The following is a 25,454-nucleotide window of genomic DNA, read 5'->3' on the forward strand; positions in this document are numbered from 1 at the left end:
AAGCGATTAAGAAAATGTCAGTCTTCAGATTAAATTTAAAAGTGTTGGAGGCATAGAAGAACCAGTTATTAAATATTTACCAGCACACTGTTGAGTATAGGGAATAGTACCCAGTGGTACCTGGCTTACCAATTCAAACAGGAAGATCTTTTCCCTCCTTATCCACTCTTCTATCCCCTCTTGCTTCTTACTCTCAAAATCCAACCCCTTGGGAACTTCACCCCTTATAAGCCTGGATGTTGGGAAAACAGTCAGTCTTGGTTACTTTGATTATTTTTACAGAACAAGAAATTAAGTGGTGTCTTCTGGGAATGGTAGCCACAGATCCTCAGAATTGGAAGGGATCTATCTCAGAGCCAATTTAATCCTATCCATACCTGAACAAGAATCTCTTCTAGAACATACTTTTTTTTTTTTAATGAGCTTTAGCAAGGGAGAACCCACTATTTCCTGTAGTAGACCATTTCACTTTTACATAATTCTAATTTTTAATTTTTCTCTTGTTTTTCTCTTGTTTTATTGTTTTATATTTACATCCACCCTCTCCCATCAAACCTTATAACTAATTGCACCCCTTTGCACTCCCCCCCAAATCATAAAGCAGATTTTCTAGAGAATGACTACCCCACATTCTAGAAACTTTGTAGGCTGACATACCTAAAACTGTATAGCTTATGAGCTGCCACTGATGTGTTTACCTTTTAATATAGATAATTCTTGCTTTTTGTAAATTAGCATTATGCAAATTCAACTTTATATAGAGAATTATGAAAGAAATCCACAATAAAAAAAACCAAAAACTATGCTAACTTGCCTGTCTGGTACTGTGCTCCCTCTTGTCTCCTGCCCTCCAGGGCTCAGAGGCCTCTCACTAGCCTCCCCCCCCAAAAAAAAAACAACCCAAAAAGCTTCTCCAAGTAAAAGCAGATTAAAATGGATGCAAGGAGAGACCACCATCACTTTGGGATCAAGGCTTGGCTTGGGACCTCCTGCACCAAGAAAGGAGTCCTTTGACCTTCCCTATGTGCTCCTCCTGCTCTTGCTTCTTTATTCCCTGCCTCCGTGTGTGCTTGAACCTTGCGCTGACCCCTCCCTCCTCCTGTAAGCAGCCCCTTCTTCCCTCCATGCCTCCTTCCTTCCCCACATCCTGGGGTATCTTCTCTTGCCTAGAGCATGAGAGATTGATTGACTTGTCCAAGGTCACTGACCTACTATGCCTCAAGTGAGACTTGAACGCAGATCTTCCTAGCTTCAATTTGAGCTCCCTATCCACTATACCACACAGTCTTTCTTATTGTTTAAAAAATGGAACATTCTTTACATTCACTCTAGGACTGTGAACTGTTGGACTAAAAGAGAGTTCGTGCCTTCAAAAAGTAGAGGATCGGAAGATGAGACGTCAGTGGAAGAACAGGATTCTAGCCAGGGCTACCATCTAAGCAGCCTTGTCCATCTGGGAGAGTGACCGGGACTATGGGCTAAAGAAAGTGCAAGTTTGAAGTTGCATCCAGCATGGAGAAAGATCCACCAGTGACACCTAGTGGTCACATCTACTCACGCAAGAAGAAAATGGGAGCTGGAGAGTTTCTCAGGGTCCCTGTAGCTTCCAGTGAGGACTCCTAGGTCTATTTCCAAACTGTCAGCCACTTGCCGGTTACCTCTGAACCAGTGTTTAATATCTCTGAGATCGAAGGTCTCAGGCTTGCAGGATGCAAGCCTGGAGTTTGCATCCACGTGTGTTGTATGTCTCTTTGTGCTGCTGAGCAAGGTACTAAGTTACACAACCTGTAATTACAAATCCAGGGCTTTTTCTCCCCTTGCAGAGGAAATGAACAGGATAGAGAAGGTTTCATATAAGGATGGATGGAAGGAACCTGGGGAAGAGAAGATTTGGGAGAATCATTGGGAAGAATTTCCAGATGGGTTCTGCTAGGTTCCAGAGGGCAGAATGAAGAATAAAAATTGCAGAGATTTTGATTCCATATTAGGGAAATTATGGACTACTGTAAGAAACAGCAAATTCCCCATCTCTGCAGATGTTCTAGCTGAGCCTGGACGACTCTTTGATGTAGAGGGGATTCCTGTTCAGGTATGAGGTCCTTTCCAACTCTGAGGTTCTTTATGTTTCAGGAAGAGACAGGAAGGTCCAGTGGCTTTTACAGACCAAATACCCAGTGTGAACCAGGGGGAAGAGATGGTCCTGGATTGAGCACCAGAGCACCTAGGTTCTAAACCCTGCACTGGAGCTGATTGCCTTGTCCTCACCACTCCCTTTTGTCTGTTTTCCCTCTGTGCCTGATGCTTAAGAAGATTACTCTCCTTTGGGAAAAGAGATATAAGAAGATACTTGCTTAATAGAGCATTTGTTTACAAAATTAAACTCCACCTCTTGGGCTCTTTCCCTAATCTTCCTCCTGTATTTCCTGATTTTATTCCATCCTCTTTCTTTTTTTTCTTCCTCTGATTTTTGCTGATACAGTCTTTCTTTATCTCTCTTCCCATCTTCCCTTAGTGCTCTCCTATCTCCCTCTTTGCCTATCTCTGCCTCTATCTGTGTCTCTTTTTGTCTATCTCTCAGTACTTCTCTATCTCTGTCCCTCTCCCCTCACCTCACTCTTCTTTTCTTCAGAGCCCTCTTTCTTTGAGATGCTTTTTGCTCCCTTCCCCCCTTCCATTCCCTGTTCTCTCCCTTTCTCTTCTCCTCTTCCACTCTCAGCCCTCCTCCTTCCAGACCCTGTTGACATCATTAAGGAGGTAATCATCTTGAACAGTAAGCCAGGGTGGGTAGGACTCATAAATTATCTCTTTGCTGAGTCTTTCATGCTGCCCCAGGGATTGGTCATAAACTATCAAGGAGAGTAGTGAATAGCACAGACTGCCCATAAGCCCTCTCCATTTCCCTTGGGGTATGTGTATGTGTGTGTGTGTGGGGGGAGCGGGTCTGCCAAGCTGCTCTGTCTTGCCTCCCTCCTTGTTCTGATTAGAAAACCTTTGTGGAAGGGGCACTCATCTGAAGTCTGGGCCTCTGTCTGGGATGAAGGGAGAAAACTACTAATGGTAGAGATTCTGTGCTGGTGGTGCTTAGACCTGAAAAGGTTCTTCAGAGATCATTTTGTCCACCACCCATTTTACAGAGGAGTAAACTGAGGCCCAGAGAGGATAAGTGATTTGCCCAGGGCACACATATAGTAAGTGGCAGAGTGAGGATTCTCACAGAAATACTCAAGAACAGCCTCACAAATGCTGTTTGTAAGGAATGTGTGAGACTATAAAGAAAATATTGGACAGGGCACTGGATGCCACTTTCCCAGACACCCACCCACTCTAAGGAGATGGGAGGGGGCTATACCAAACAGGGGCAAGTGTGAAATGTTCATCGCATCTGTCCAAAGTCAGTCTTTCCAGGTAAGGCAAGTAATCAAGGCCCCCCAAAATAGGACTTTGGTGGCTGATATTAGGAGAAGGAGGAGGAGGAGAGGGAGGAGGCAGTGGATTCTTAGTATTGTATGAGCAAGCATGTATCAACATTTTCCTTTTCTTTGCCCCTGTCTCTCAGATGATTTAGGGCAGACTTTTCCAAAATATGGAGTCTGCCTCTTGGTGGAGAATTAGACCACAGGGAGGGAAGAGGTAAGGGAAGGTACAAAGCATTGGCACAAACTAATGAATATGAATGCTACTCCTATATAAATACATTCATTTAAATATATGCATATGCATAAACATACAGTTTTATATCACCTTAATTTCCAATATATCTCCTTCTTTGGAGTATATAGGGTGTTCAGGGACTAGTATTTCTGCTGTGAAGGCTTGCCAAGCCCCTTATAAGGGCTGCTCATCCACCTTTGGTGTCTACCTTTCACCCAACTGTCACTGTGGATCCAAGAAACTATAGCTTGTGCAAAGGCTACACACCCCTGTAAAACCATCTTGGCAGATGGGCTAAACCAGGTTAGGGTAACCCACAAGCCTCAAATCCTTTGGTGAGTTAAGGGATGTTTACCCCAAGCATGAGAAGACTGTGTCTAGGAGGAATGGGCTGGTGAGAACAATTTGTTCCAATGGCTGAAGCAGGATCAATGAAGTGCTTAGAGCTCTGTCAGACATTGGAGATGCCAAGGTCATCCATTGCATCCAGGTCATCACTGGTCATCTTGACTTTTGGACTTCGATGACTCAGGAAGAGAGAGTGAGGCTGATGAGTTTGTGCAACTCTGCTTCACTTAAATCCAATTCAGCCACGAGCCATGACATCACCCCTGTGATATCATTGGTTTTCTTTGAAAACAAAGGATAAACAACATATTTTCCATTTTAAAAATGAAAACGAAGTTCAGGTACAAGTCCTAACTGATCTCTCAACTTCCAGGATCTTCCTTCTTTAATCTGTCTCCCACAAAGATAACAAAGTAACTTTTTCTAAAACTTAAGTCTGACCAGGTCATTCCCCTGCTCAAAACCCTTCATAGCTCCCTATTGCTTCCAGGATAAAATATGAACTACTCAGCGTGTCAAGGGACAGCTAGGTAGCACAGTGGACAGAGTATTGGGCCTGAAGTCAGGAAGAGTCAACTTCCTGAGTTCAAATCTGGCCTCAGGCACTTACTGGCTGTGTGACCCTGGGCAAGTCACTTAACTCTGTTTGCCTCAGCTTTCTCATCTATAAAATGAGCTTTGAGAAGGAAGTGGCAAACCACTCCAGTATTTTTGCCAAGAAAACGCCAAATGGGGTCATGAAGAGTTGGACACCATTCAACAACAACTTGTCATTCAAAGTCCTACATAATCTGCCTCAAGCCTATTTTTTCTAGCTTATTGTGCTTTATCTTAAAGTTTTTCATTCTAGTAAAACTGGCCTCTGCCATTGACTGAACTCAACATTCCATCCTCTGTTTCTTGTACAAGCTCTAGCCTAAAGACTGGAATATACCTCCACTTAGGAAGTCCCCAACTTCCTTCAAGGTTGGCTCTGGCCCCTTCCTATCTCATCTTTGTGTCTGCAGGGCCTATCACAGTCTCTTGAACTGTGGATAAAGGCTTTTCAGATTTTTAGAAAGCAGGTGAACTGTACCTAAGGGAAGAAGCAGCTTCATCTCTGATGATAAAGCTCCTTCTTCGGACATTAGATCAGGAATAAGAATAGGGCCCTAGTGACAGAGTTGGCTATAGAAGATCTTCAATTCTTTGTAATTTGACAATTCTATAATTCTAATTCTTTGATTCTATTTTACATTTCCTTTTTAAAATTCCACAGTGAACCTTTTTTTTTTTCTTTTTTCGGGGCAATGGGGATTAAGTGACTTGCCCAGGGTCACACAGCTAGTAAGTGTCAAGTGTCTGAGGTCAAATTTGAACTCAGGTCCTCCTGAATCCAGGGCCAGTGCTTTATCCACTGCGCCACCTAGCTGCCCCCACAGTGAACATTTCTTAACCCCAACCCGCCTTGTGGAGTTAGGGAAATATCTTTGCAAACATTGTGCCTATAGATGGGGATGGGGGATGTGGGGGTGGGGGTGGGGGTGGGGTGGGGAAGTACTTTCAGATTTCCACATGGGTCAGATTATGCTATGCTGTTGTTCAGTTGTGTCCCAATCTTAGCGACCCCATTTGGGGTTTTCTTGGCAAGGATACTGGAGTGGGTTGCCATTTCCTTCTCTGGCTCATTTTACAGCGGAGGAAACCAAGGCAAACAGGGTTAAGTGACTTGCCAAGGGTCACACAGCTAGTGTGAAAATCATCTGAGTTTGTTTTGAATTCAGGTCCTCCTGATCCCAGGCCTGGGCACTATGCACTATGGCATCACCTAGCTGCCCTTATGCTATTCTAGCATCCGTGAAAAAGAATCATTAAATTTTAGAATGGAGAGGAATTCTCAAGGCCATTTATTCTATTTCTTCCCTGTAGCTGAGTCCCTTCTTCATCATTGTGGTTTAGTGAAAAGAGAAATGGAAATGGAATAAGAAGGCTTTAAAGCAGTCACTTCCTCCTTCTGTGGCACAGTTTCCTTTTCAATAAAACAAGGTAGTTGAGTTAGATACCCTCTAAATTCTGTCATCATTTATAATAATAATAGCTAGCATTTATATAGTTGTTTAGTAGTGCTTTAAAGTGCACAGCACTTTATATTATCTCATTTTTTTTCTCTCTCACGACTCTGGGTGGTAGGTGCTATTATCATTCCCATTTTACAGATGAGGAAACTGAGGCAGACAGAGAAGTTAATGTCTTATTCAGGGTCATTCAGCTAATTAGTGTTTGAGGCCTGCTACAAACTTAGGTTTTGCTGACTTTGAACCAGGTGCTCTATCTACTAAATCATTTAATAAACATAAGTTCTTATTAATAACAACATTCATATTTCTAAATAAAAAGTTGTAAAACAATAAATAGAAATAAAATTTTAAAATATAATATAATTTTAATTATTATTAAGAAAAACAAAAGTCTTTTTTTTTTTTAACCAGCCAAACCTGTAATTTTACTGGTATAAGAAAATCCTAGGGAGGAAATTCCCTCCATCAATGAAGATTGATATCTACTTTGCAGCTTAGGGTCCTAGAGAATTGCCTTGGACACCAGACTTTTCCAGGGTCATACAGCCAGCATATGTGGGGGGCAAGACTTGAACCCAAGTTTTCCTGATTGTGAGATTGGTCTTCTGGCACTGTGATGCTCTAAAAAGTATAATTAGAATAGGACTTGAGTTTTCACTGTTATATAGGAAACTCCCTCTACCAATGCAGGTTGGTGCCTTCTCTATAATTTATAGTCTTAGAGTTACTGAGGGCACTGAAAGTTTAGATGACCTGCCCAGAGGCACACAAGTAGTACCCGGACTTTCCTGAGTCCAGGGAAGGCTCTCTATTCATGACTCCATCTTACCTCTTCCTAATAGTTGCCCATCTTTTCAATAGCTTCACCAGGGCCTGCTCCCTCCCACCCTCATGTGACTACATCATCTCTCCTACTACTTCAGGCCAAATCCATCTATACCTCCCTTTACTGTCTCTTAGTGGCCATCTATCTTCTTCTTCTTCTTTTTTTTTTTTTAGTGAGGCAATTGGGGTTAAGTGACTTGCCCAGGGTCACACAACTAGTGTTAAGTGTCTGAGGCTGGATTTGAACTCAGGTACTCCTAACTCCAGGGCTGGTGCTCTATCCACTGCGCCACCTAGCTGCCCTGGTCATCTATCTTCTTAACCTAGCCAGCTGCATTATAGATCATACCACTACCACACCTTCCAATTCTGGAACCCATGATTAAATAACCGATATTGTTCCTGGATGTGTTGTCTCCTCTTATTAAAATGTAAGTTTCCTGAGGGCAGTGATTTTTTTGCTTTTGTATTTGTATTCCCAACCATGACCATAGTTCTTAGCACATAGTGCTTAATAAATGCTTTTTTTTATTCATTCAGTTATTATTGGTTAACATGACCTTTTGTTAATTATGAGCTTCTGTTTAACCATCTCCATTGCTGGTGGAAAAGAAAGAAACCCCCTGTGGAAGGGATTTGGGGGTTCATCTTCATGGACATTTTCCCCTCTTTGTTGATTTAAAAATGTACTTAAATCTTTTGTTCTTATTTTTAAATTTTAATATGTTTAATATTCTAAAGAATATATTCTAGAGAAGATATTTAATATATTTTATTACTTTGGTTTTGTTCCATTTATGTCACTTCATCTCTCTCCTACCAGAGTCATCATTTATAACACTTTTTTTAAAAAGAGGAAGAAAATTTTTTTTAGTAAAACCAATCAACACATTGAAAAAATCTAATGTTATATTCAATATTCTATACCTGTGGACCCTTCCTAGTTGAAAAAGCAGAGGAAGCGTCTTCTCATCTCTTTTGTTTGGTGGCAATCTTGATTATATTTTTATAACTGTCAGTTTTTATTGTTTTGTGGTGGTTCTTTCTATTTATGTCATTGTAGTCATTGTTTTTTTTGTTTTTGTTTTTGTTTTTGTTTTGGTTTTGGTGAGGCAATTGGGGTTAAGTGACTTGCCCAGGGTCACACAGCTAGTAAGTGTTAAGTGTCTGAGGCCGGATTTGAACTCAGGTCCTCCTGACTCCAGGGCCGGTGCTCTAGCCACTGCACCACCTAGCTGCCCCCATTGTAGTCATTGTATGAACTGTTTTCTTGGCTTGGTTATTTCACTTTGCATCAGTTCATGTAAGTCTTTCCATACCTCTCTGTATTTATCATGCTCCTTGAGTTGAGAAGTCTGCTCTCTCAAAGAGCTCCCATTCTAATGGAGGAGACAACACACGTAGGGTTCAGCTCTGTCAGATGAAAGGTTCCACGATCCTTACGTGGATCCCGAGGGGGAAGCCTGGTGCACCTTTCCAGGTAAGAAAGGACTAGGAGGGGGAAGAGCCTGGGATTGGCCAGACTCTGATATTTGCATTTCCAGGCCTTGGTGCCTCTACACCCCTTTCCAGTAGCAACAGCCTCAGGTAACTATATGGTTAGAGATGAGGGACTAGAAGCTCCTGGCCTCCCACGAGCTGGCAGAGCTCACTGACTTATCCCAGGTATCTGTTTCCTCATCACCCCCATCAATCCATTTGGGACTCTGTTCTGGGCTTCAAAAGTGTCCAGGGGGGATATGAGGCAATGACTGGATTAGGACCAGGTGAAGCTCATCAGGGAAGGCTTCATGGAAGGTTTTGAGCAAAGCTTTGAAGGAGAACAAGGGAAAGCCATCATGATATCACAGACCTTTTTCCTCTCCCCACCTGCCTTACCATTTTGTTGTTTCCAAACTAGCTTAATTGAATTTCCTTTTCCCTGCAAATAGGGGGGGACTCGAGGCCCACGGTGGGGGCAATCTATCACTCCTACAAAGGCTCCCTCCTCTCCCCCTAAGTCACTTACCCCTCCCTTCCCTACCAATCTTCACCCTCTAATTACTGCAATCTTTGTCTGATTACGTGCCCTGATTATGCAATTGCATTTTCTCATGTTAATTGCATAATTAAGACAGGCAATTACATGGGAAAATTTTAAATTAAAAAAATTATGAATTGTTGTTCTGCACTCCAAATGCGATAACTGTGTCCTGAGACCGAAGGGTTCCTCAGCATGGCCTCATTAGGAAGTTCAGGGCAGGGCAGGGTGATGTCTCAGGGCACAATTCCACAGAAAAGATCGTTGTGGCCAAGGAGGGACACCTGCCATCCCTAGTTACAGTGCTGCCAAGAGAAGGGTCTCTGCTAATGTAGGATGAGTCTTGAGGAAAGTGAACAACAATATCTGAGACTTGACCTTTCCTTTCTTTTCCTTCTTCCCTTCCCTTGCAGTGGTTTCTTCTTTTCCTTTCAAGTTTTCCTCCCCTTTCTTTTACACTTTCTCTCGCTTCCTGCCTCCTGTGGCTCTTTTCAAAAAGGCTCCCAGCCAGGTAATGACATCCCCGGCAACTTCCCTCTCCCTCCTGCCTTTCTTTTGTTTCCTTCCAAACCCTGCCCAATACTCTCTCCCTAGGGAAGCCTTCCCTGATTAGCTACACCTGGTTCCCATCCCTGCCTAGTCTCACAGCTCCTCAGTCGGAGGTACAGTTTGCATGACATTAATTTGCAAGCATTTAAATATTTTTTGTACGTGTTTTGCACTATTTATGTAGCTATCTCCCTAGTCGGTCTGGAAACTCACCTAGGACAAAAGACTGTCTTCTCCTGTGCAAGGGGACCTAACTATGCAACAGATGTGTTCTTGACAAGCTCCATGTAAAATTCAATTTTGTAAATTGAAGCATGTTTTAAATGCACTTGGGGAACTGGATATTGAAAGAGCTCTAACAGCAAATCTCGTCGTGAAGTGAAGAATCACCCTCTCATTTATATATCGTGTAAATCTGGATTTTCATATGCAGCTCCTCTATTAGAGAACCTTTCCTGACATTTGGGGAGATTTTCTCATTCTTTGACTCAGTCCCTACTTCAGAAACATGGGAAAACGTATGCTGGCTGTACCTTCCCCCAGCATACTGACACTGACTCTTTGTTGCAATACTAGAGAATATTTTATTCAGAGGAGGAACAAACAATGCAGAAATGCTTGTGTAAGGAGTATATACAGAACCTTGATTTGCTCTGAATTGCATTTTCCAGGAGCTGCCATTAGCAGATGCTTCTAATACAGTTCATTGACCACACATCTCAGGATTGGTCAGCCAGACTGGCACAAACTCAAGTAGAAATGAAAAGGTTAAAACACAGAAGAGCAGGAAGGGGGAGAGAGAGAGAGAGAGAGAGAGAGAGAGAGAGAGAGAGAGAGAGAGAGAGAGAGAGAGAGAGAGAGAGAGAGAGAGAGGGAGAGAGAGGAGGGAAAGAAAGGAGGGAGAAGGAAAGAGAAGGGAAGGAAGGAGGGACAAACAGAGACAGAGATGGAGGGACAGAGAGAGCAGGGAAAGAAGGGACGGAGAAGGAAAGGAGGGAGGGAGAGGGAGAAAGGGAGGGATGGAGGGAAGGAGGGAGGGAGAGACAGAGACAGAGAAAGAGACAGAGAGAAATGGTAGCTCTAAGAGGGACACTCCATGAACTGCATCTCCTTTGTCTGGGATACTGTTTTCCCAATCCTTCTGAAGCTATCTTTAACTTGCAGCTCTATGTCAGGCTAAGAAGACTTCTCTCATCCTAGCTGATGCCAGACCTGAAGACCTGATGATGTGCCCCTACAGCACCTGGGATTGTACCCCTTTGTGTGGGACATTGTAACTATAGGACTGCAGAAGACTCTCCCATCCAATGACAAAAGACACTCTTGGTCACACACTGAATTACAGTACCTTTAGAGGTCATCCAATGGGCAAGTCTTACATCCTGTCTCTTCCTTTGCTCTCAGCACTCTCTCTCTTGATCCCAGCTACCTCTAGGGCAGGGGGCAGGAGCACTGAGGGCTGGGAGAAGCTTGACATAGTGCTTATGCTTGCTGTGTTTTGTATTTTCAACATTAGGTAAATCCTTCTTGTTCTCAATATAATATGGAGTCATAAAATAAATTCTTACTGGCCTCAAGGTGAATAAAATGAATAAAACCTTGGAACATTACTGTGAGTAGTTTGAATGAGTAGCAGCTTAGGGTGGGCTTTAAATTTGAATGAGTTATTCTCCACTGAACAACTATGTCCCAAAGATCTGTATGAAGACTCAATTGTTGTTCATAGTTATGAGTGGTCAGGGCTCCCAGCAGGCATTGCTTTCTGAAATTCCTCAGCCAGTGGTTCTAGGGGCATTGGACATCATTTGGCTCCTCATATAATTCTCTCTAGCTTCCAGAAGGTGGCATCAAAGATCTCTCCATCCTAATTCCTGTAGTTCTGATTAGCTCCCAATAGACAACACAAGCATTATCCTTGAGCAAAAAGAAAGAAAGATAGGAAGGAAGGAAGGAAGGAAGGAAGGAAGGAAGGAAGGAAGGAAGGAAGGAAGGAAGGAAGGAAGGAAGGAAGGAAGGAAGGAAGGAAGGAAGGAAGGAAGGAAGGAAGGAAGGAAGGAGGGAAGGAGGGAAGGAGGGAAGGAGGGAAGGAAGGAAGGAAGGAAGGAAGGAAGGAAGGAAGGAAGGAAGGAAGGAAGGAAGGAAGGAAGGAAGGAGGGAAGGAGGGAAGGAGGGAAGGAGGGAAGGAGGGAAGGAGGGAAGGAAGGAAGGAAGGAAGGAAGGAAGGAAGGAAGGAAGGAAGGAAGGAAGGAAGGGAAAGTAAAGAAAAAAGAGAAAAAGATTCTGTAATAAATCTTTCTTATTCTCTTTTTCACTGAGTGTAAAAGAGCAAGACCTCTGAAGAGACACTGTTCTTCTTTTACCAAAGGAACATAGAAAGGGACCTTCGAAGCCATCTAGTCCAGTTCTTTCATTTTTCACATGAAAATTTTGGCCAAAGACTTTAATGACCTTCGCATGGTCACAAAGGTAATAATTAGCAGGAACTGTATTTAAACCCAGGGCACGTGGCTCTAAATCCAGCATGCTTTTCACTGTGCTATCTTGTAGTACATAACAAGAGCTATTTCATGAGTCTTTTATCCCCCTTTTGTAATTCTTTTGCTGAACTCTTCCTCACAAAAAGAGTGTGCCACCATTCTCTGTCTCCAAGAATGTCCCAGTCACCAATGCCAGTTTCTAGTAGAGTGACTATACATTTTAGTAGCTTTTCTCCCTCAGACAGGGAGGAGTCTTTTGTGGCAGAGCAGGTATTTTCTTGTTTGTTAAAGAGCATCCTAATTTTTCCCTAATTATATCTTGTAAATCCTAAAGAATCTCTCTGAGACAATTGTGTATAATTATTTAAATCAAATTATCCTATCCATACTCATGCCAAGAGCCCATATCCTGACAGTCAAAGGTGAAATAGGAGCTGGTGTCAGCTTGGAAGTGAAGGTCCAGACACACCTACAGCAGACAGAGACTCTGGAAGAAGTCATGCATGAATTTCCTCATGGCTTATAACTCCTGGGTGAAGGCACGATGAGGATGGAAGGAACAGTCTGAGGTATTGACTACACCAATACTAAGATGACTTTGGCAGCTGGGTGGGGCAATGGATAGAGTGAGGAATGTGAAGTTAGGAGGAATGGGGTTCCACCTCATACAATTGCCCTCTCAGCCTCAGTTTCCTCCTGTGTTGTGTTCCTCATGACAAAAGGAGTTGTGCCCAATGACCTCTAAGGTCCATCCCTTCCAGATGTAAATCTATTACCCTATTCAGCACAGAGCCCTGCAAATAGAGGGAACTGAGAGCAGGTCCCTTAATTGTTCTGCTCCCTTCTCTTCATGCCCTTTTCTTGTGTCATCACCCAAACCCATAACAGGACCTCCCTTTCCCTTTCACTATTTCCCCTACCTCCTCTTCCCCCCATACTATCTTTTCTTCTTATTTCCTTGTTTTTCCTCCTTTTCCCTGACTTTCTCTTTGCTTTTTCATCTCCTCACATTGGCAGTCTTTTGTAGTTCAGTTAATAAACATTTATTAATAACAAAACAGCTAGCATTTATTAGGCACCTACTATGTGCCAGGCATTATGCTAAGCACTTTACAAATATTATTTCACTTGATCCTCACAACCACCCCAGGAGGTAGGTGCTATTATTATCCCCCATTTTACAGTTAAGGAAAAAGAAGCAGAAAGAGGTTAAGTGACTTGCCCAGGGTCACACAGCTAGTAAGTGTCAAATGTCTGAGGTTGGATTTCTTTTTTTTGTTTTTTGTTTTTTGGGGTTTTTTTGCAGGGCAATGGGGGTTAAGTGACTTGCCCAGGGTCACACAGTTAGTAAGTGTCAAGTGCCTGAGGCTGGCTTTGAACTCAGGTACTCCTGAATCCAGGGCTGGTGCTTTATCCACTGTGCCACCTAGCTGCCCCTGGGTTCTCTTTACTGGTACCAACTGTTGAATTTCCTCCTTTTCTATCAATAATGAGGTGGTTGTAATGAGAAGCAGCTGCAGGTCCTTGCCAGCCACAGGAGCCCAACTGGAGAACACTGTTTGTCAGGACCTTCAGTCAGGGAGATGTTCTGAGTACAGAGCTTACCATCACAAGAAGCCAAGAGCTGAGCCTGAAGTGACAGCATTTTCCACTGATGTCGCTGGAAAGGGAAATCAAAACCCATCAATAAGCATTTGTTTTCCATGTTCCTTTGACCACTTAGAGGAAAAGTGGCTAAATAGAACTAAACAAACCAAATGCTGTCTTCCAGAGATTTAGGGGACGATGTATTGTTTTGGGGAAGCTGCAAGCAGATAGCCATGCAGGGGGTGTTCTATTGCTCTTATTTATTCTAGTCATGGGCAAAATACCATGTACAGTTAAACATGTTCTCTGTCTCTTCCCATGGAGATATGACTCCATTATGTCAAGATCAAGTAACTAGGGCACAGTGAAATATAGAAAGTTCAAGGAAGAGGCAAGCTTTCACTAGAAGGATGGCAGTTCAAGAGCTAATTCTAATTGGACAAATGTGAAGTAACCATACCCCCTAGAAAGATGAAACTATACAGTTAATGAGAGAGAGAGAGAGAGAGAGAGAGAGAGAGAGAGAGAGAGAGAAAAGAGGAGAAGAGAGGAGAGGAGAGGAGAGGAGAGGAGAGGAGAGGAGAGGAGAGGAGAGGAGAGGAGAGGAGAGGAGAGGAGAGGAGAGGAAAGAGTCATAAAGACTTTGGCACTTCCACTTAATAGGGTGTAGTAAATAGGTGCCAGTGAAAATGGGATTTCCTGTCTCTTGATCTTGTTGAAGAATATTAGGCTAATGGCTAGCAGGGGTGTCTTGTGATTTTTAAAAAGTTCTGTGCTAGGTCTTAGGAATGCAAACAGACGGCGTGGATCTTGCTTTGGAGGAGCTCACAACCTAGGGAATGGGTAGGGTGGTGGTAAGGCAGGGAGTACTCTGGAGTTAGGTCTTGAAAGAAGAGAGGAACTTCATAGGTGAAGACTGTTGGATGGGGAGGAAAGGATTGTGCAAGGCATGGGAGACCTCGGAGCAAAGTCACAGAAAATGGATGATTTGGTTAGAACAAAATGGACACAAAGGGGTAATCATTGGGAATAAGGTTGAAAAAAATAAGATTGGAGACAAATTATGGAGAGGTTTTGAATGCCAACATGCAGAATTTATACCTAATTCCCTAGGCAATGGGGAGTTACTGAGGGTTTGAGGAGAGAGTAGTATTGTAATCAGAGCAGTACATTTTGGGCATGAGTGTACAAGAATCATTAGAAAAGCCAGATACCGGATCCATACAGTGAAACCATTTCAGAGGCTATTAAAATAAACCAGGAGAGATAGGGGCCTGAACTAGGGTGGTTTCAGTAAGCTCTCAAGAGGGTGGATGGGAGAGATAGTGTAGTCTACTGCTCCCCAGTCTCAGTCTCTATATGTCCATCCCTCAGAACGCTAAGGCCTCTGGGGGATTGTGACATCAAAGCAGGTCAGCCAATAGCAGCTCCTCTCCTGTGGGCCCAGCCCCTTGTCTTTCTGTTGCTCTGGCTTGTTTTTTCATTTTTGACTGTCAGGGCCTGGGGCTGTTGGCTTACAGTGCTCCAGTGTATCATGTCAACTGACCCCATCTAAGCAAGTGGTGGCTGCCTCCCCAAACCACAATGTGGCTGACCGTCAAGCTTCTCTTAGGCCGGAGGTGCTTACTCCAAGTCTCAGAGAACGAGAAAGTATTTATGTTAAAGCGACTCGTGTCCAAGCAGCTCCATGTCCCAGAGAAACAGCAGCGTCTACTCTTCAGAGGCCAAGTCCTGGCTGACAACAAGCGCCTCTCCGACTACTGTATCGGACCCAATTCTACACTCAATGTGATCCTCCGTCCCATGGAGAAGGCATCCCCCGAGAGGCCTTCCCAGTCTCCATCTCAGACTCAGTCTCCATCTCAGCCTCAGTTTCCGCCTCAGTTTCAGTCACTGTGGCCTCAGCTTGGCCAGATTCTGGCCAAACATTTTAGCCCACAGGATGCAGAGAAAGTGCTTAACCGGCTAAAGGAAGAACACAGGAGGTGCTTGCAGCAGATGAGCCTGGACGACTTGGAGAGGATCTCAAAGCTCTTAGTTCCAGATGGAAAACAGGAAGAAGCTTCAGGCTCTTCTGTCCAGTCCAAAGGCGATATGGAGCCCCGAGGAGATAGGAAATGCAATGTAGCACCCAAGGAAGGCTTTAAACCCGAAAAGTCACCTGGTAAATAAACCTGGCATGTCTGAAATTATTCACGTTGTGGGTATTTTTTATTGTTGTGGTATATTTTCTGGACACTTTTCCCCAAATTCCCTTTTATAAATATATCCTCACTTATCTTTTGAATCTCCCAGACTAGTTATTGGAAGTGGGCTCCTTAGCGGCTCTATGTCTCAGTTTCCCCTTTTGGTAAAGTTGTTTAATCTCTTCTATATTGAGCCCCCACCCAAAGGAGGAGGAGGAGAAGAAGAAGGAGAAGAAGAAGAAAAGAAGAAGAAGAGGAGGAAGAGGAGGTAGTCAAGCCAAAGAGAGAGAAAGGATAGAAGGAAGTACATTCATACATCTCTTTGAGTTCCCCAGAGTTAGACCCTAGAGTGCAGGTTTTTAACCTGGAGTTCAAATCCTTAGATTTCAGGGGTTCCATAAACTTGGATGGGAAGAAATTACACCTTTATTTTCACTAACCGTTAACTGAAATTTCTCTCAAATATGAAGATAATAGACATCATTCTGAGAAGTGGGGGCTTAACCAGATTGACAAAGGGGATCATGACACCAAAAAGGTTAAACAGCCCTTGGTCTAGAGGAATCTCAAATTCTATACTTGACCTCTTCTCCAGGGCTGAATGAGCATCTGACTGGGGAAACCCTCTAAGTCATTAGGGAGAATTTCAAGGACTTAGGCTTCATAGAAGAGTAGAAATAACACAGGCCACCAGCCATGGTCATGGGCATAGAGGCTAACATAACGGCTCCTGTAACCCAGAGGGGAAGAAAGAAGAAGATGGGGTTGCTTTTATAAGTGCTTGTACCACTGTATCTGAAGTAGGGAAGGGACATTCAGCTCAGGCTCTTAAGTAAGGAATTAATTCATCTATCAATTAATTAATAGCATTTATATAACACCTACCATGTGACAGGTATATTAAGTGTTTTACAGATAGCTCATTCGATCCTTACAACAAAGATAGGTGCTGCTATTATTATTTTTAAAATATTTGTTTATTTTTAACATTTAACATTTTTATTTTTAAACATTCATTTGCATTTTTAAAAAAATTACAAATTATCTCCCTCCCTCCAGGTTGGTTTGCTATTATAATCCCCATTACAGTTGAGGAAACTGAAGCAGGCAGAGGTTGAGTGACTTGCCCAGGGTCACACAGTGTCTGAGGCTGGATTTGAACCTAGGCAGTCTTCCTGATTTCCGAGCCCAACATCCTAATCCATTGTGCCACTTAGCTGCCTCCTGGTATATGTAAACTGAGGACAATACCATGAACATGCTTTGAGGATTCATTTGCATAAGGTCCAAGAATATTATTCTTGTTAAAAGAATCTGCTCCAGCAGGCACTAGAGGGTGGAGGACAGTGGGTAGTGTTGGTATAGTTACTGAGCAATCTCTTTGTCCGCTACCAGATGGCGCTCCTGGCTCCACATCTGAAGGCTTCCTTCAGAGATCTAAACCCTGCTGCTTGAGATCCTGTCTGGGTACCAACGGCTTCACACGAGAACAAACTGACCCGTGTTCCCTGACTCCTCTCCTCTTCCTAGGCCCAACTTGCGCAGTCCAGGGTTGAAAATACAGGCTGAAGTTATTAAAGCTTAAACTTGCCCTAAGAATTTCGGGACACCCTATCTAGCGATTATCATAAATTATTTAATAACTTTATCAAAATGGTCCAACCCTCACCCCATTTAGATTCCCATTTCCTTTGGAACATCTGCGTGACCCAAAGAACCGCACCCTCGATTTATGGATTACACTCACTGAATCGATTCCAAAATAAAGATGCTGCATTATCACATTAACCTGCTGCAGAGACTGAGAGCAGCCACTCCGATGAAAGTCTGTCATCTCTCTATTCCCCATCTTTGGGAGTTGTCCTTATCAAGGTCTGAGCTCCCAGCTTTATTTTTGCCAAGAGAGCAATTATGGTGGAAAGCCTGGGCACGGTGAGGGAAGGAGGAGGGATGGAATATCCTTTCCCAATGTCAAAGTCATTAAGAGAGGAACAGCTCTTGATACTTGGCTAACAGTTCATAGTTGGATGTAACCCTGGGGTTTGGGGGCCCCATGATCAAGCACATTAGCTCCCAAGAAATTGCCAGTGTGGAATGTGAAGGCAAGCTTTTCCCAGCACCCTTTTCCGGTCCTCTTTGAGGAGTTTCCCATAAAGTAGACAACTGCCTTTGTTTTAAATGCCCCGTACCTCACAACATTACACACTACACTGGCTTCTTGGCAACTCTCTTTAATTTGTCACCTCCATTTATGTTAATCCCTTGAAGCTTTGCAAGACACATACTAACTATCCTTTGGGCGCCTCCAGGATGGGGTTCATTTAGGCAAATACAAAAGGAAAGAGAGCTGGAATAAACCGCAGCTGTTTCAAATGTGGGTTAACCTTTGAGGTTAATATTACCTGTTGTACCTGTCTCACAGGGGTTTTGCAAGGCCTCTGTCTCCTCATTTGTAAAATGTAATAATAATAATAATAATATTAATAATAATAATAATAATAATACCACCTACCTCCCAGGCTGCTGGTGAGGATAAAATGAGATAATTATAAAAGTAATTTGCAAATCTCAAAGCCCTATTATACAAATGTTAGCTATTATCATTAAATGTCGCCTCTATTTGCATCCCCAGGGTTTAGTGATGCCTGGCACATATTAGTCACTTAATAAATGTTTATTGGTGAAATGTGTTAAATGTCAGTCATCATTGATGAGAGAGGGGCAGATCCCAGGTAAATCCTCCATAGGGGATGGAACAACATTGTTTTGAGTGACCTGGGCACTTTCCACCCTCCCATTCTTTGTTTTGTGGGATCCACTGGTGGCTTGACTTCTTGAAAGGCAGCTGGGCATGGGGTTGAATGGAAACAACTATGGGGCTGTGTGCCTTTGATACCCCTTACTTTTCGGCAGTGTGTTATGGTAGGAAGAACACTGAGTCTGGAGTGAAAGGACTTGGATTCAAATCCCACCTCTGATAGCACTGGTGTGACCTTGGGTAGGTCACTTGAATTCCTTGAATCTGAGTTTCCTCATCTGTAAAATGAGGAAGGGAAAAGGGGATGGTGGTGGAAGAGATGATCTCCAAGGTGCATTCCAAGTGCTGTTTTCTCATGTGCTGGCACTGGGCTTGATTCGTGATCAGTTTATGGGAAGGGTGTGTCTGAGATGATAAAGTTCAGATTGAGATCATAGAGGGGAGGATTTCTGTGGAAGCTTCTGAAACTAATGCCGCATGCCCGGAGGGAAATTGTATTGAATAATACAATCCAACAATACAAGGGACAGTACTGAACAATACAAGCCTTCAACATTCACCCGGCAGATAGCAAGTATGAGGATATTCAGTGACCTGGGGGACAGCTACATGATTTGCAATTGCGATAGGGTAGTGTGAGGACCAATGCCAGTGCATTCATGCCACAGGGGCTGCTGCCAGCACTGGCAGTCCTGTCCACCAGCTGAACCAGACATACAGTATTCAGTCATATCAACCAATGTGAATTAAATGCCAAGAACTGTGCTAGGTGGTGGGCATACAAATATAAATACAGGGGGAGCCAGGTGGTACAGTGGATAGAGCACTGTCCCTGAAGTCAGGAAGCCCTGAGTTCAAATCTAGCCTCAGACACTTACTAGCTGGGCAAGTCACTTAACCCTGATTGCCTCAAAAAAAGAAGATAGAGAGCAGTTCACCTCCAATGAAGAAACTCCCTCCACTAAAGGGCACCTATTCTGAAATTTAGAGAGTTGCCCAGGGAAACAACAAATTGTGACTTACCCAGTATGACACAATCAGTATGTAATAAAGGTGAGACTTGAGCCCATGTCTTCTCTCTGAAATCACTTCTGATTTATCCTGTATAATAGGTCCTGTTAGTTTGTGTAATGTCTTCCTCATTAGACTGTGAGTTCCTGTAGAGTAGGGACTTTTTGCCTGACTTTGTATCCTCAGTTAGGCCTAGTGCCTGGCCCATAGCAGGGTCTGAATAAATAAATACTTCTTGACTTAACTGACCTACCTTGCCTTTTGATACAGTGTCTACAAGATAGCTGGGGAGGGGGGAACTCCTGAATGAGGAAATTGGTAAAGGGATCACATAGCTGACCTTTGAAGAGGTGCGAGCAAGAAGGGAAAATGTTCTAGTCATGCCCATGCTAACACATCCAGAGAGAAGAGGGAATGTTGGCTAGGAGGCCTGAATTGTAGAGTGTATGAAAGCTATAATGTGCAGTATCTGGAAAGGTAAGCTTGGGACTTAAAGGAAGTCACTAAAGCTTCTTGATGAGACATAAACTTTTAAGAATAGCACTTTGAACTGTGAATACCCTTTGACCTAGAAATATCACTACTAGGTCAGTATCCTAAAGAAATTTTAAAATATATTATTTTGTAAATTATAATTATAAATATATTTACAGATTTTATATATATATTTACACCAATTTTTATAGTAGTTCTTTTTGTGCTGCTAAAGAATTGGAAATAGAGATGATGTCCATCAATTGGAGAATGGCTGAGCAAGTTGTGGTGTATGATTGTGACAGAATGCTATTGTGCTGTAAGAAATGATGATCAGGATACTTTCAGAAAGACCTTGAAAGACATCAACTGATGCAGAGTGAAGTGAGAAGAACCAGAACTTTGTACACAATAGAAGCAATATTGTACAATGATCAGCTGTGAATGACTTGGGTATTCTCAGCAATACAAAGATTTGAGACAACACTGAAGGACTTATGAAAAATTCTATGTTCCACCAGAGAAAGAATTGATGGAGTTTGAATACAGATTGAAGCATACTGGTTTTGTACTTTATTTTTTTCTCTTTTTGGGACTGTTTTCTTTTACAGCATGACTAATATGGAAATATGTTTTGCACTACTGCAAAAAAAAAAGATAGTTGTACAAAGAATAGAATAAAGAGAGAAGAGATTTGAATCAGGGAGATTAGTAGGCAATATTGCAATAGTTGGGGGAAAAGGTGATGGAAACTTAAATTATGGTGGTGGCTATATGTGTAGAGAAGTGGATGGATAGATTCAAGAGATGATCCAGAAGTAGAATCGATAAGACTTGACTACTGATTGGGAATAGGATGTGAGGGAAAGTGAAGAATGGAAAAAGAAGCCAACGTCTTGAACTTGGGTGACTGCAAGGATGTTGGTACACTTGACATAATAGTACATGCAATGACAGAACTGCTCAAATTTTATCTTCTATTTTCTCTGCCAAGGAGAATGACCTTTATTTTGGAAATGGCAGAACAAAAAATGGCTAATAGAGAGTTGATACAAGATAATAGAACAGGTAATTACTCTTATTAAATTCAAGCCACTTGGCTCAAATGAACAAAATCCTTGGGTTTCAAAAGAACAAATTACATCAGTGATACTTAAAGGATTGTGGGGACTGAGAGAAGCCCTGCAGGACTGGAGCAAGGCAGTTGTTTGGACCAGGCTATTTAGTCTATAAACTATTATGGACCATCTAACTTTCCTTTGATTCTTGGGAATGTACTTGAAGAGAAATGGTTAGTGAGTATCTAGAAATGGAATTAGTGGTTATAAAGAGCTATCGTTCAGTCAGTCAGTAAGTCAGTCAATTAACAAGAATTTATTAGGCACCTGCCATATGCCAACACTGTGCTAAGCACCGAGGATACAAAAAAAGGCAAAAGACAGTCTCTGCTCTCAAGGAGCTCACAGGCTAACAGGAGACAGCCTCTGAACAAATTGTATAAAGGATAAACTAGAGGATCTCAGAGGAATGGATGGCACTGACATTAAGAGGGGATGGGGGGCAGCTAGGTGGCACAGTGGATAGAGCACCGGCCCTGGAGTCAGGAGGACCTGAGTTCAAATCTGGCCTCAGACTCTTGACACTTACTAGCTGTGTGACCCTGGACAAGTCACTTAACCCCAAGTGCCTCACCAAAAAAAGGAAAAGGAGAAAGGGAGAGGGAGAGAGAGAGGGAGGAGAAGGAGAGGGAGAAGGAGGAGGAGGAGAAGAAGAAGGAGAAGAAGAAGAAGAAGAAAAGAAGAAGAAGAGGAGGAAGAGGAGGTAGTCAAGCCAGATTAATCCTATTCCCTTTTATGGACAGGATTACTTAAAACAATAGGTCAAGAAAACACTTTACATACATCTAGCTTACCCAGATTTTAGCAAAACATAAAATCTTTCACATGTTCTTGTAGAAAAGGTGGAGAGATGTGAGCTAGATGATAAGTGCTATTAACTGGATTTGGAACCAGTTGAATGGCTGGACTCAAAGACTTAGGTATTAATGATTTCCTGTTAGCTTGGCTGGAGGTCTCTAATGGAGTTCCCCAGTGATCTGTGCTTGGCCTTGTGCCTTTTCACATTTTTATCTGAGACTTGGAGAGAGGCATAGATGGCTTATCAGGGAAGGCTTAGCTAACACACTGGATGGTGTGTCCATCCGTTGAATTTCATTCATCTGAAACTGCTCTCTCTAAAGTTACTGGTGATCTCTTTGTGGACAAATCTGATTGTCTTTTCCAAGTATTGCCTGGCCTCTCTATTGCATTTAGCAATGTCTCCTTCTAGCTATTCTCTCCTCTCTGGAATTTCATGACCCCACCTTTTCCTCCTCCCTGTCCAATCACTCCTTCTCAATCTCCCATCGATTAAATGATCATTTTTATGCAGATGAATGAATGAAAAAAACATTAAGAGTTTTTTACTATGTGCCAAGCACTGTGTTAAGCATTGGGCATTAAAACGGAAAAGGCGGGGGCGGCTAGGTGGCACAGTGGATAAAGCACCGGCCCTGGATTCAGGAGGACCTGAGTTCAAATCCGGCCTCAGACACTTGACACTTACTAGCTGTGTGACCCTGGGCAAGTCACTTAACCCCTATTGCCCCACCAAAAAAAACCCCAAAACCAACAGAAAAGGCTAGATAGTCTCTGTTCTCAGGGAGCTTCCATTTTAATTAGAGAAGACAACAAGTAAGAGAAAGTTAAACTTCAGGGCAGATGGAAAGGCCCATAAATCCTAAGGATGGAATGGTAGGGACAGATAATCCTCCGCCTCAGCAAAATGAATGGAGTTGTCCAACACAAGGTGGGAGGCTGCCCCCTGGTGGTGGGTATGGTTCTTACTGATGCCCAGCTATCTTGGGTCATTTGGAATGGCCTGGGCCAGGAGAGAAGACAAGGGAAGTAGACAAAGTAGATCCAATCAAATATCCAGCCCTTGTCTTGAGTCTTACATCTTCAATTACATATTAGATACTTCAAACCCATAGGTGTCTCAAACTTCACCTGTCCCAAGCTGATGTCAATAATTTGCCCCCACAAACCCCCCCTCTGCTGAGCATCTCCATTTCTGTCAGTCCACTATCCTTCTAGTCATAGAGGTTCACGCTTTTAGCATTGCCTCTGACTTCTCATTCTCCCTCACTCCATTCATCTAATCAGTAGCCAAATCTTAGTATTTCTATGTCCATGGTGTCTTTTGCGTCTCTCCTCTTTTCTCTGTTCACACGGCCTCCATCTTGGTTCAAACTCTTGTGACTTTTCACCTGGATTATTAGAATTCCTTCCTAATGGAGCTCACTTCCTCAAATCTCTGCGATCCATCCTACACACAACTGCTAAAATGTTTGTCCTAAAGTACAAGTCTGACCATGTCACTCTCTTACTCATTAAATTGTTGTTGCTGCTGTTTAGTCATTTTTCAGTTGTGTCTGACTCTTTCTGACCCCATTTGGGGTTTTCTTAGTAAATCCTGGTGTAGTTTGCCATGTCCTTCTCCAGCTTTTTTTTTTTTTTTTTTTTTTTTGCAGGGCAATGGGGGTTAAGTGACTTGCCCAGGGTCACACAGCTAGTAAGTGTCAAGTGTCCAAGGCCAGATTTGAACTCAGGTACTCCTGAATCCAGGGCCGGTGCTTTATCCACTGCTCCACCTAGCCACCCCTCTCCAGCTCATTTTACAGATGAAGAAACTGAGGCAAACAGGGTTAAGCAACTTGTCCAGGGTTACACAGCTAATAAGTGTTTGAGGCCAGATTTGAACTCAGCTCTTCCTGACTCCAGGCTTGGCACTCTATCCAGTACACCACTTAGTTCCACTGGCTCTTTATTGCCTCTAGGATCAGATGTAGGCCCCATTTAAAGACCCAACCAACCCTTCCAAATTTATATCTTTCTCCCCTTCCTATACTTATGATCTTGCCAGATGGTCCTTCTGGGTCATCCTCACACATGACATTCCATTTTCTGTTTCCATAACTTTGCCCTGGCTGACCCTCATGCCTGGGATGCCCTACCTCCTCACCTCTACCTCTAAGAATCCATTTCCTTCAAAATTCCACTAAAGCCCTACTTTCTACATTAGGGTTTGGGGGGGTTGTTTTGTTTTTTGTATCATGCACCTTTTGGCAGCCTGGCAAAGCCTCTGGACCCCTTCTCGGAATGATATGTTTAAGTGAATAAACTAAAATACCCAAGATTACAAAGAAAACCAATTATATTGAAAAACAGCTATCAAAATAGTAAAAAGACCCAAGTTCAAATCCCCATGTTAAGAGCCTTTTGTTCTACAGGAAGCCTTTTTTCATTTACCCATCTGCTAATACCTTCTCCCCAGTTTTGTCCCATTTTATCTTGTGTATGTACACACATACACACAGATGTGTACATACATATATTATATCTATATACATATACATAATACACACATGTGTGTATATTATGTCTATCTATCATTATCTATCTATCATTATCTCTCTCTCTTTCTACTATATCCTTGATAGAATATGAATTACTTGAGGGCAGAGTGCTTCATTTTTGTTTTCATATCCCCAGCGTTTGGCACACACCAGGCACTTAATAAGTGCTTGTTGCTTGATTGATTGGATGTCAGAGTTAGTATGTAAAAATATCTTCACAGGCTAGAACCCTGTGCCAAATCTAAAAGGAAGAAATCTAATAGGGATATAAAGTCTTGTATTTGAGTTTGGAAAATCGACTTCAATACACCTTGGGAGAGACATAGTTAGATAGCATTTTTTTATTTAATTATTTTTTAATTAAGTGAGCCAGTTGGGGTTAAGTGACTTGTCCAGGGTCACACAGCTAGTAAGTATCAAGTGTCTGAGGCCGGACTTGAACTCAGATACTCCTGACTCCAGGGCTGGTGCTCTATTCACTGTGCCACCTAGCTGCCCCTAGATAGCATTTTGTCTGAGAAAGATCTGGGGTTTTTAATGGACTGCAAGCTCATTGTGAGTCAGCAGGGTGATATGGGGGTCAAAGGAGCAAATGTGACCTGTGATGACATTAGGAGAGGCAGAGCTAAAGGTAGGCATAAAGGGGGAATAGTACTTGCAGACCTCACATAATATAAAGCCGTAATCATCAAACCATTATTTTTCCCCAAACCCTTCCCTTTCCTAACTTTCCTATTACTGTTGAACACCACCATCCTCCCATTAACCCAGGCTCAAAACTCAGGTGCCATCCTCAGCTCCTCATTTTTTCCAACCCCCATATCCAATCAGTTGCCAAATCCTACGGATTCTACCTTTGCAACATTCATACTCTGCCTTCTTTCCTCCCACATTGCCACCACCCTGGTGCAGGCCCCCATAACCTAAACCTCACCACTGGCAGGTCTCCCTGTCTCAACTCCTTCCCCACTCAATCAAGTTCATCTTCTATTCAGCTGTCCAATTGATCTTCCTAAAGTACACATCTGGCCATGTCACCCCCCTCCCCAAATGAA

The 25,454-nt window shown here is 42.8% G+C and overlaps 1 protein-coding gene across 1 annotated transcript; it reads left to right on the forward strand.

Annotated features, from left to right (window-relative positions):
- The first annotated feature begins 15,098 nt into the window (after positions 1 to 15,098).
- UBL4B (ubiquitin like 4B) lies at positions 15,099 to 15,686 on the forward strand. The gene has a single exon (XM_044000471.1). The coding sequence runs from the start codon at positions 15,099 to 15,101 to the stop codon at positions 15,684 to 15,686; it is 588 nt and encodes a 195-aa protein (XP_043856406.1).
- Positions 15,687 to 25,454: the final 9,768 nt, after the last annotated feature.

The sequence above is a fragment of the Dromiciops gliroides genome, chromosome 4, assembly GCF_019393635.1.
Source record: "Dromiciops gliroides isolate mDroGli1 chromosome 4, mDroGli1.pri, whole genome shotgun sequence".
NCBI classification, from domain to species: Eukaryota; Metazoa; Chordata; class Mammalia; order Microbiotheria; family Microbiotheriidae; genus Dromiciops; species Dromiciops gliroides.